We start from the raw sequence: 12,623 nt of genomic DNA, 5'->3' as shown, positions 1-12,623 counted from the left end.
TAATACTGCCCCTATATACAGAAATATAACTACTATAATACTGCTCCTATATACAGGAATATAACTACTATAATACTGCCCCCTATATACAGAAATATAACTACTATAATACTGCTCCTATATACAGGAATATAACTACTATAATACTGCTCCTATATACAGGGATATACTACTATAATACTGCTCCTATATACAGGAATATAACTACTATAATACTGCTCCTATATACAGGGATATAACTGCTACAATACTGCTTCTATATACAGGGATATAACTACTATAATACTGCCCCCTATATACAGGGATATAACTGCTACAATACTGCTCCTATATACAGGGATATAACTACTATAATACTGCCCCCTATATACAGGGATATAACTACTATAATACTGCTCCTATATACAGGGATATAACTACTATAATACTGCCCCCTATATACAGGGATATAACTGCTACAATACTGCCCCCTATATACAGGGATATAACTGCTACAATACTGCCCCCTATATACAGGGATATAACTGCTACAATACTGCCCCCTATGGGTGGTGCTGGGAGTATCTTACACAGTGTTATTATGGGGTGAGGTTTCCCTGGATCGGCCTCTCCCCCCGGCTCTCTGTATATGGGGAGTACATAGAGTTTGGCTGTACTTCTCCATATAAGGGATGCTGCTCAGGGCAGATACACAGTGATGCAGTTGCCCCCTCCCCCCCCTGTGTCAGTCCCTGGAGCTGGCTGGTCGGGGTCCCCACAGACTGATGTAACAGGGGAGAGGGGTGCTGTCATCTCTGCTCAGGAAATGTGAGACATGTTGCTGAGTGGCGCTTTGGCTTGTCACCTCTGATCATGTGCTGCTCCAGAAATACACAGAAACTTCCAGACACAGGTTTGTGGGAGTCACAGAGAAGTGGCAGAGCGGAGGCGTCCGGAGGGGCAGGAGGTAACGCATGGACGGATGACACTATATAGTAACCTATATAACAGAGGGATGACGCTATATAGTAACCTATATAACTGAGGGAGAACAATGGAGGGATGACACTATATAGTAACCTATATAACAGAGGGAGAACAATGGAGGGATGATCGGATACAATGTAACAGTGTGTGACAACTAATAACCAAGAACAGGGAGGCGATCACAGGAATGGGTCAGTATGGGGTGTCAGCACTCTATGCGACTATGTAACTATATGTGACTATATGTGACTATATGTGACTATATGTGACTATATGTAACTATATGTGACTATATGTGGCTATATGTGGCTATATGTGACTATATGTGACTATATGTAACTATATGTAACTATATGTGACTATATGTGACTATATGTGACTATATGTGACTATATGTGGCTATATGTAACTATATGTAACTATATGTAACTATATGTGACTATATGTAACTATATGTGACTATATGTGACTATATGTGACTATATGTGACTATATGTAACTATATGTGACTATATGTGACTATATGTAACTATATGTGACTATATGTGACTATATGTGACTATATGTGACTATATGTGCAGTGTCCGTCCCCATCCGATATTGCTGGTGACATTCGGCATTGTCGGTCAGGAGTCTCTATGGGATAAATGATTTGATTCTAATGGTAATAAAGCACAGAACAGCCATGCCGCCTTACAGGCCAATGTGGATGAGCTGGTGACAGTCTGCCCCCCGTTTCCTAATGTTTGGGGTGCACGGCTCCTTCAGAAACAGACACGTGCCTGTGGGATGGTTCATGTGGGTAAATGCGGCTGTGAGGTGGTCGGGAGCAGGAGGCCATGCCTAGGTTGTGCCAGGGGGTATTACTGCTCTGACACCTGACAAGTGTTTCCTCCACATGACAGGCCGAGCCGTGATTAACTGGGGTGTCCGGTGGAGCAGATGGAATGATGGGGGGAGGGGGGGATGTTTATATGGAAAGATCCCTGTTTTGCAAGATGGGAAATCAAGATGCTTGGATATAAAATGATCTGACCTGTGAGACGTGCGGCTGCCCCAGAGACGGCTCCCTGTGCCAAGGCTAATCTGCTAATGTCTGGGTATGGTGTCTGCAGGTGGCAGTCCGCATCCTCACTCCTAACAAGTGCTGAGTGCGTGTCAAGTAGTAGAGCTGAGCGAGTGCATTAATTCTGCCTTTATAACCATAGCTGCATAGAGCAGGCCGGGGTGCACCCAACGCGTAGAGCAGGCCGGGGTGCACCCAACGTATAGCGCAGGCCGGGGTGCACCCAACGCATGGCGCAGGCCGGGGTGCACCCAACGCATGGCGCAGGCCGGGGTGCACCCAACGCATGGCGCAGGCCGGGGTGCACCCAACGCATGGCGCAGGCCGGGGTGCACCCAACGCATGGCGCAGGCCGGGGTGCACCCAACGTATGGCGTAGGCCGGGGTGCACCCAACGCATAGCGTAGGCCGGGGTGCACCCAACGCATGGCGCAGGCCGGGGTGCACCCAACGCATGGCGCAGGCCGGGGTGCACCCAACGCATGGCGCAGGCCGGGGTGCACCCAACAAATGGCGCAGGCCGGGGTGCACCCAACAAATGGCGCAGGCCGGGGTGCACCCAACGCATGGCGCAGGCCGGGGTGCACCCAACGCATGGCGCAGGCCGGGGTGCACCCAACGCATGGCGCAGGCCGGGGTGCACCCAACGCATGGCGCAGGCCGGGGTGCACCCAACGCATAGAGCAGGCCGGGGTGCACCCAACGCATAGAGCAGGCCGGGGTGCACCCAACGCATAGAGCAGGCCGGGGTGCACCCAATGCATAGCGCAGGCCGGGGTGCACCCAACGCATAGCGCAGGCCGGGGTGCACCCAACGCGTAGAGCAGGCCGGGGTGCACCCAACGCGTAGAGCAGGCCGGGGTGCACCCAACGCGTAGAGCAGGCCGGGGTGCACCCAACGCGTAGAGCAGGCCGGGGTGCACCCAACGCGTAGAGCAGGCCGGGGTGCACCCAACGTAAAGCGCAGGCCGGGGTGCACCCAACGTATAGCGCAGCCCGGGGTGCACCCAACATATAGCGCAGCCCGGGGTGCACCCAACATATAGCGCAGCCCGAGGTGCACCCAACATATAGCGCAGCCTGGGGTGCACCCAACATATAGCGCAGCCCGGGGTGCACCCAACATATAGCGCAGCCCGGGGTGCACCCAACATATAGCGCAGGCCGGGGTGCACCCAACGTATAGCGCAGGCCAGGGTGCACCCAACATATAGCGCAGCCCGGGGTGCACCCAACGTATAGCGCAGGCCGGGGTGCACCCAACATATAGCGCAGCCCGGGGTGCACCCAACGTATAGCGCAGGCCGGGGTGCACCCAACGTATAGCGCAGGCCAGGGTGCACCCAACGTATAGCGCAGGCCGGGGGGCACTTAACATACCAGGCGGTACCGGATTCCACTCTGAGGGTGGTAGCATACGCCGATGATGTCACCATATTTGTCTCCTCGCAAGAGAAGGTGCAGTGTGTGATGTCAGAGGTGGAGCGCTACTCAGAGGCATCTGGGTCCAAGATCAACCAGGATAAGTGTGAGAGTCTCTGGCTGGGAGGTGGAGATCCTGGATTTGATCTCCCGGACATAATCGAATTCGGCAAAAGGGGATTACCCCAAACAGAACTGGGACAGCAGGCTTATGATCGCCGCTCAGAGGGTGGATCAGTGGAAGGGTTGGTCTCTGACCCTCAGGGAAAGGGTTAACCTGAGCAAAACCTTCCTGCTCCCTTTGCTCTCCGCACACGGGCATCTTGCGGCTTATGCTACCCTGGTTCTAAAGGTCATTCGTCGGTGGGGTTTGGGGATGATTAGGACTCTATCGAGGAAATTCCTTGACAATAAGGTCCTGTCGTCCCATTGGTCTAGGCCTCTGCAGGAGGGTTGGTGTTGTGACAGCTTGGCCAGTGATGTTAGTGTTGCGACACCAGTGCTTGTCCAGGACACAGGTGGGATGTTGGTAGCTGCTTTGTATAGGGCTGTACTGTTCCCCAATGGTCGGTGACCTGCCGGCCTGTGATGGGTCCCTTGGGCTCCTGTCACGGTAGTCCTGAGAGGTAACTGACCCACCCGGACTATCGGTACCGCCACCCACAGAGGAGGGAAAAATAACCCAAGGTGTGCGGCTGGTGTGTATGGGTGCTGGTGCGGATGAAGGCTGACTGAGTCCCAGTGATTTAAAAATAGAACAGCCTTACTGCAAAGTCTTTCAGGTATAATACACTTCTGTAGAACAGACTCCTAATACTTCAACTTGTTGTTCTTGAGAAGGTGCTGGAGAAGTAGAGTAAAAGAGAGGTCATTGTAGAGTAGAGGAGAAGAGTTTGTCAGAGGAGCCCCAACCCAATGTAGCAATGTACTCTGCTGGAACTTGAAGAGATATTCTTTATAGTGAGAAGTTTACTTGTAGTTGTGTTTAGACTGTCTGGCCACCTTGTACCCTACAGTGTGGAGTGACCCGTCCTGTCAGGGTACTACAAGCCCTAGCTGTGGTTATCTGGTCATAGCTAAGTGTCCAAAGGTGCCCATGAATTGTCCGCCCATGAATTTCCCCATGAATTGTCTGCCTATGAATTGCCCCCCCATGACCCTTCCCCCCGGTCTTAGTGTCAGCCGGCTGTCCCCATGACCCGTCCCCCCGGTCTTAGTGTCAGCCGGCTGTCCCCATGACCCGTCCCCCCGGTCTTAGTGTCAGCCGGCTGTCCCCATGACCCATCCCCCCAGTCTTAGTGTCAGCCGGCTGTCCCCATGACCCGTCCCCCCAGTCTTAGTGTCAGCCGGCTGTCCCCATGACTCGTTCCCAACGGTCTTAGTGTCAGCCGGCTGTCCCCATGACCTGTCCCCCCAGTCTTAGTGTCAGCCGGCTGTCCCCATGACCTGTCCCCCCAGCCTTAGTGTCAGCCGGCTGTCCCCATGACCTGTCCCCCCAGTCTTAGTGTCAGCCGGCTGTCCCCATGACCTGTCCCCCCAGCCTTAGTGTCAGCCGGCTGTCCCCATGACCTGTCCCCCCAGTCTTAGTGTCAGCCGGCTATCCCCATAACCTGTCCCCCACACTCAGCATCATCACCATCACTCCATTATATCTTCATGGTTTCGCATGGAGTCCAGCCTGGTTTACAGGCGATGCAGCGCCCCCTGGTGACTATCCTGTACCAGCTGGGACACACTGCTATACATTGTACATAGATGGCAGCGGTGAGGAACGTTCTGCCATGTGAGATCACTTAGGAGCCCGTCCTCCTAATATCGCTGCTTGTAGTATTATAATTCTCCACATTCCACTGACCGCATGGAAAGTCTGATTCTCCCCGCGCGACTAATGTCAGCAACAACAGTAACGTAAAGCAATAAGTAATAAGAGCAACAGTAACGTAAGCCGTAATAACAGTAACATAAGGAGTAATAACAGCAACAACAGTAACGTAAGCCGTAATAACAGTAACATAAGGAGTAATAACAGCAACAACAGTAACGTAAGCCGTAATAACAGTAACATAAGGAGTAATAACAGCAACAACAGTAACGTAAGCCGTAATAACAGTAACATAAGGAGTAATAACAGCAACAACAGTAACGTAAGCCGTAATAACAGTAACAGTAACGTAAGCCGTAATAACAGTAACATAAGGAGTAATAACAGCAACAACAGTAACGTAAGCCGTAATAACAGTAACAGTAACGTAAGCCGTAATAACAGTAACATAAGGAGTAATAACAGCAACAACAGTAACGTAAGCCGTAATAACAGTAACAGTAACGTAAGCCGTAATAACAGTAACATAAGGAGTAATAACAGCAACAACAGTAACGTAAGCCGTAATAACAGTAACAGTAACGTAAGCCGTAATAACAGTAACATAAGGAGTAATAACAGCAACAGTAACGTAAGCCGTAATAACAGTAACATAAGGAGTAATAACAGCAACAACAGTAACGTAAGCCGTAATAACAGTAACGTAAGGAGAAATAACAGCAACAATAGTAGTGTAAGCCGTAATAACAGTAACATAAGGAGTAATAACAGCAACAACAGTAACGTAAGCCGTAATAACAGTAACGTAAGCCGTAATAACAGTAACAGTAACGTAAGCCGTAATAACAGTAACATAAGGAGTAATAACAGCAACAGTAACGTAAGCCGTAATAACAGTAACATAAGGAGTAATAACAGCAACAACAGTAATGTAAGGAGTAATAACAGTAACAGTAACGTAAAGCGTAATAAGAGGAACAGTAACGTAAGCCGTAATAACAGTAACATAAGGAGTAATAACAGCAACAACAGTAATGTAAGGAGTAATAACAGTAACAGTAACGTAAAGCGTAATAAGAGGAACAGTAACGTAAGCCGTAATAACAGTAACATAAGGAGTAATAACAGCAACAACAGTAACGTAAGCCGTAATAACAGTAACATAAGGAGTAATAACAGCAACAATAGTAGCGTAAGCCGTAATAACAGCAACAATAGTAGCGTAAGCCATAATAACACTAACAGTAACGTAAGCCATAACACTAACAGTAACGTAAGCCATAACACTAACAGTAACGTAAGCCATAACAGTACCGTGAGCCGTAATAACAGTAACGTAAGGAGTAATAACAGCAATAGTAGTGTAAGCAGGGTCGGATTAAGGTTGGAGGAGGCCCCGGGCGACAACCCCCCCCCCCCCCCCCAAAACAAACTATACCATGATCTATACAGATGGCTGCTTACTGTAGGCGACTTAGCACAGCCCCCTCCTCGCTCCTGGCTATATGGCTCAGCATCCTCCTCTGTTGTGCAAGTGGTCACTAGAGGCTGCAGTGCAGGGGAAGATGCCAGGCCCTAGAGACAGGAGCAGAGGGGGAGATAAGTATCAGAGTGTATTCCCACATTGTGTTTGTGTTAATAACGCAATGTGAGAACAAAGCACTTTCTGAGCGCTCTTACCCACTGTGTCAGGGCCCTATTACATGGCCTGATATCCTGGGTAAGCAGCACCAATCTGCTAGGGTTGGGGCTGGTGGGGGCCCCTAAGTGGTGGAGGCCCCAGGGCACGTGCCCCAGGTGCCCTCCCTTTAATCCGGCCCTGACAGTAACATAACCTGGAGGGTGTGCCGCCCACTCACCACCCATTTCTACACTACTACTAGGACTACTCCTCTCATCATCACATGCTGCCCCGTCATCACTAACATCAGCACCCTGAGAACCAGGAAAACGCCTCTCCCAAGATCAGCACACGGCTCTCCTGAAATACACTGTGCTGCTGTGAGACACCACTTCACTCACTATAAAACTCCTTTCACAAGATGACCTTTCCTGAAATACACTGTGCTGCTGTGCAAGCCAGCTGCTTCCACTATTAAGCAGTCTGTCGCCCCCCCATAGGATCAGTACACTCCCCTCCTGAAATACACTGTGCTGCTGTGAGACCCAGCTCCTCTAGAGATAAAACCTTAGTTTGTGACCTCTCATAGAATCCGCACAATGCTCTTCTAAAATACTCTGTGCTGCTGTGAGACCCAGCTCCTCCCACTTTAAAACAATGAGTGTACCAGATCAGCAGTCCTCTTCTTTGCTGAAATCCTCTGTGCCGCTGTGACACCATTGAGCTTGGCCTGCAGCCCCCTGTATACTGTGTATATCTTCCAGCTCTTTCTCTCTCTCTTCTGGCAGACATGATGACCCAGGTCTCCAGGTCGCGGCCCCCGCAGCCCACCCTGGGCTCGGAGGAGTACAGCCTGTACAGCAGCATGAGCGAAGAGGAGCTCATCCAGATGGCCATAGAGCAGAGTCTGTCAGACAGCACCACCGGCAGCCAGACCACCGCCCATCAAAAGCAACGGGGCAGCGCCAATCCTGAGCCCAACGGCCCAACACGCCGGCCATCCAGACCCTCTCACCGGCCCCCACAGCCCAGCAACAGGTGAGAGACAGCACCCCACAGGGGCTATTAAAGGGGAACTCCAACAAAAATCCTTATCAAATCAACTTGTTTCATAAAGTTCTATAGATTTGTAAATTACTTCTATATAAAAATCTCCAGTCTCCCAGTACTTATCAGCTGCTGTATGTCCTACGGAAAGTGGTGTATTCTCTCCAGTGTGACACAGTGCTCTCTGCTGCCACCTCTGTCCATGTCAGGAACTGTCCAGAGCAGGAGAGGTTTTCTATGGGGATTTGCTGCTGCTCTGGACAGTTCCTGACATGGACAGAGGTGGCAGCAGAGAGCACTGTGTCAGACTGCAGAGAATACACCACTTCCTGCAGGACATACAGCAGCTGATAAATACTGGAAGACTGGGGATTATTACATAGAAGTGAATTACAAATTTGTATAACTTTATGAAACAAGTTGAAAGGGCCAGTGCACATCCTGACAACAGCCTGCTCCTGAGCTCACTGTCACCCCCTGCTGCACAATGCTGATAGGAGGAGCAGGGGGACCTGACAACCCATCTGGTGGAGGCCCTCATGTAGGGGCGGAGTGACGATACACACATAAGGCTCCTTTTATACAGACAGATTATTGAAGCCAAAGCCAGAAACAGACGATAAACAGAGAACAGATCATAAAGGAATTAAACTGCAAAATTACTGCAACCACCTCTGGTGTGTGTGAATGCCGGCCGAGCCGCCTGAACTCCAGGCTGATGACTCCCATTCAATGACAGAAAGCAGAGATACTGAATATAGTGAAAACTTACTCTTAGGCCCCCTTCACACGTCCGGAAAAACCATCCGGATTTCCTGATAGGAATAGGATAGATTTCCGGACCCATAGACTTTAATTGGTCACACACACCCTTCCGGATTTTTCCGTGTCCGTTCCGGAAAATAGGTCCAGAAAAAATAGGACATGTGCTATTTTTGTCCGGAATTCCGTCCCGGACGCCCCCATAGAAGTCTATGGGAGCGCTGGAATCACGGGCACTTTCCTGATGTACACAATTCTTCATTAGCTGCGCACCCCCCACCACCCGCATAACTCACCCGCCTCCCTGGTGTTCACCTGCTACTGCCGTCCACATCGGCTCCCCCGGCGTCCTGCTTCCTGCCACCCCCCCCCCCCCCCAGCGACACAATCCATCCCCCCCCACCTCCGATTACCGGCACCCGCCCGGACCCCACACCCAGCGGCAATAGCCCCCCCCCCAGACCTCCGATTACCGGCACCCGCCCGGACCCCGCGCCAAGCTGCCAGACATCCCACACCCCCCCGTACCTCAGAGGTTCCCTCGCCGCACCAACCACCCTCTTCCCCCCGCTGCGGCATCAGAAGATCAGGAACCAGGACAGGTGAGATCAAACGCGCGCCCCCCCCCCCCTATTTTTCTTCTGATCAGGAAATCCTGAAGGTTTTTCCTGATGGTTTCCTTAGGGTAAAAACAGATTACTGTCAGGAAATCCTGATACTTTCCTGATGACATTTAAGGCCTCCTGATCAGGATTTCCTGACAGTAAAAACTGACACGGACGTGTGAATGGGGCCTTACATTGGGGTTTACTTGTTTTATAGAAGTCTAAGGGAAAATGCGGCTTTAGGGTATATTCACACGAGCGGGCTCGCAGCGAGATTCTCGCTGCGAGCCCGGCAGGTCCTGTCAGTTCCGATAAACTACATACTTGCTGCGGTCTAAACGACCGCAGCAAGTATGTAATTATACTGCGCTTAACCCCTTCTACTCCCGCCGGCTCCCCCGCTGTAAGCAGCATACATTACCTGTCCTTGCTGCACGGGTCCGGCGTCCTGCTCTCCCGTCCGGCCAATTAGTGTGTTGCCCAGCCGCAGCCACTGATTGGCCGGGCGGGAGAGCAGGACGCCGGACCCGTGCAGCAAGGACAGGTAATGTATGCTGCTTACAGCGGGGGAGCCGGCGGGAGTAGAAGGGGTTAAGCGCAGTATAATTACATACTCGCTGCGGTCGTTTAGACCGCAGCAAGTATGTAGTTTATGGGAACTGACAGGACCTGCCGGGCTCGCAGCGAGAATCTCGCTGCGAGCCCGCCCGTGTGAATATACCCTTAGGCCTTGTTCACACAAACAGCCGCTGTCTGTGTTGGGCAGTGCGGAGTGCAGGCACATTGGGGTGTACATTGGGGTGCCAGCACATTGAGGTGTACATTGGGGTGCCGGCACATTGAGGTGTACATTGGGGTGCCGGCACATTGGGGTGCAGGCGCATTGGGGTGTACATTGGGGTGTGGGCACATTGGGGTGTACATTGGGGTGCGGGCGCATTGGGGTGTGGGCACATTGGGGTGTACATTGGGGTGTACATTGGGGTGCGGGCGCATTGGGGTGTGCATTGGGGTGCGGGCGCATTGGGGTGTGCATTGGGGTGTGGGCGCATTGGGGTGTACATTGGGGTGCGGGCGCATTGGGGTGTACATTGGGGTGCGGGCGCATTGGGGTGTGCATTGGGGTGTGGGCACATTGGGGTGTGGGCACATTGGGGTGTGGGCACATTGGGGTGTACATTGGGGTGTGGGCACATTGGGGTGTGGGCACATTGGGGTGTAGGCACATTGGGGTGTGGGCACATTGGGGTGTGGGCACATTGGGGTGTACATTGGGGTGTGGGCACATTGCGGTGTACATTGGGGTGTGGGCACATTGCGGTGTACATTGGGGTGTGGGCACATTGCGGTGTACATTGGGGTGTGGGCACATTGGGGTGTGGGCACATTGGGGTGTGGGCACATTGGGGTGTGGGCACATTGGGGTGTGGGCACATTGGGGTGTACATTGGGGTGTGGGCACATTGGGGTGTACATTGGGGTGCGGCCGTGTGTGCGCAGTCTGTTTTCTGAGCGGCCGCAGAGAACGCCGGTTGTAGTATATACAGAGTGTATCCACCACGGCTGGTGTTCCATACATTACAACGACCGCTGCAATATACACTGTGAATGGGACCTTCAAATAAAAATTAACCTAAAAAACTGGATTTTTCTCAAACAGAATTTCTCAAAAACAAAACAGAACACAGTGAATCTACAGATTTGGACATTTCACCTGGTAATAATAACATAATATATACGTAGCTGGGTCCCCCCCCCGGCTCATCCCCCCCCCGGCTCATCTGGCCGAGGGTCTCACTATGTCCTGATATAGCAGGAGCCATGGCTGCGCTGTGCCCCCCCCCCTCGCCTCATTGTAAGTACAGATACAATTAGTGTACAGACCCCCGCCCCCCTCCCCCGCCCTGATAACAGCGACTACTGCACCAGACCTGACTGCACCATGGACTCATCCCTCTTTGTCCTCTGATCTTCATCTTACACAATGATGAACTAAGCGGATGAGCTGTGGGATGGTATCACAGCAGGTGCTATCCTGACAGGTGTATCTAATCATGCATCTAAGCCTATCATGTGTGATACTAGCTGGTGTATCTAAGCCTATCATGTGTGATACTAGCTGGTGTATCTAAGCCTATCATGTGTGATACTAGCTGGTGCATCTAAGCCTATCATGTGTGATACTAGCTGGTGTATCTAAGCCTATCATGTGTGATACTAGCTGGTGTATCTAAGCCTATCATGTGTGATACTAGCTGGTGTATCTAAGCCTATCGTGTGTGATACTAGCTGGTGTATCTAAGCCTATCGTGTGTGATACTAGCTGGTGTATCTAAGCCTATCGTGTGTGATACTAGCTGGTGTATCTAAGCCTATCGTGTGTGATACTAGCTGGTGTATCTAAGCCTATCGTGTGTGATACTAGCTGGTGTATCTAAGCCTATCGTGTGTGATACTAGCTGGTGTATCTAAGCCTATCGTGTGTGATACTAGCTGGTGTATCTAAGCCTATCATGTGTGATACTAGCTGGTATATCTAAGCCTATCATGTGTGATACTAGCTGGTGTATCTAAGCCTATCATGTGTGATACTAGCTGGTGTATCTAAGCCTATCATGTGTGATACTAGCTGGTGTATCTAATGCTACGTTTACACGGAGCGATAATTCGCCCAATCGATCGTTTAACGATTTTGAAGCAACGATTTGGTTTTTATAGCGATCAGCGTTTAGACGAATAGATTGTTAGAAAAATTGTTTGAAAATTCATAAGAAAAATTGTTATTGCGATCGTTTTTAAGATCGCTTAAGCCCATCTTTTACATAGGGTGAACCGGTGAAAGACTTTACACGAAGCGATCTGCGAATTTTCGGCGTACGACAAATGATTTAAGAACATGTTGAAAGATCAAAATGAACAATATCTCGCTCGTCGTTTGATCGTTTGCTGTGTTTACACGGTACGATTATCGCTCAAATGCCATCGTTTATGCGAAAATTCAAACGATAATCGTTCTGTGTAAACGCAGCATAAGCCTGTCATGTTGACACTAACTGGTGTATCTAAGCCTATCATGTGTGATACTAACTGGTGTATCTAAGCCTATGATCTGTGCCTGGGCAGTCAGAATGAAACCCTCCATGGCCAAATCCTGAGAACTCTTATATATATATATATAACGTCTTATAACAAAACCCATTCCTGGATAGTAATGGTGAGGCATGTCATAGTAAGGAGGTGGGGGTTCACACAGCCGACTGTCTACTGTATGGACTGCGTCTGTCACATGACTGAGTGTATTCCCCTGGACTG

At 50.6% G+C, this 12,623-nt stretch overlaps 1 protein-coding gene across 4 annotated transcripts in view; it reads left to right on the top strand.

Moving 5' to 3' along the window:
- The first annotated feature begins 730 nt into the window (after nt 1–730).
- The window catches only part of ASB2 (ankyrin repeat and SOCS box containing 2), a 58,704-nt gene continuing 46,811 nt past the window's right edge, over nt 731–12,623 (top strand). The window contains exons 1-2 of one of the 4 annotated variants that reach the window (XM_069950347.1): nt 731–892; nt 7,686–7,935. In XM_069950347.1, the coding sequence (XP_069806448.1) occupies nt 853–892; nt 7,686–7,935 (290 nt within the window). In that variant the 5' untranslated portion in view covers nt 731–852. Of the gene's footprint in view, nt 947–1,074; nt 1,158–7,685; nt 7,936–12,623 lie in introns of those variants that run through there. The other 3 variants (XM_069950346.1, XM_069950349.1, XM_069950348.1) reach the window with 3 other exon arrangements.

This window comes from Dendropsophus ebraccatus, chromosome 13 (genome assembly GCF_027789765.1).
Source record: "Dendropsophus ebraccatus isolate aDenEbr1 chromosome 13, aDenEbr1.pat, whole genome shotgun sequence".
Lineage (NCBI taxonomy): Eukaryota > Metazoa > Chordata > Amphibia > Anura > Hylidae > Dendropsophus > Dendropsophus ebraccatus.
The sequence above is the reverse complement of the archived record's forward strand: the minus strand, read 5'-3'. Positions and strand labels throughout refer to the sequence as shown.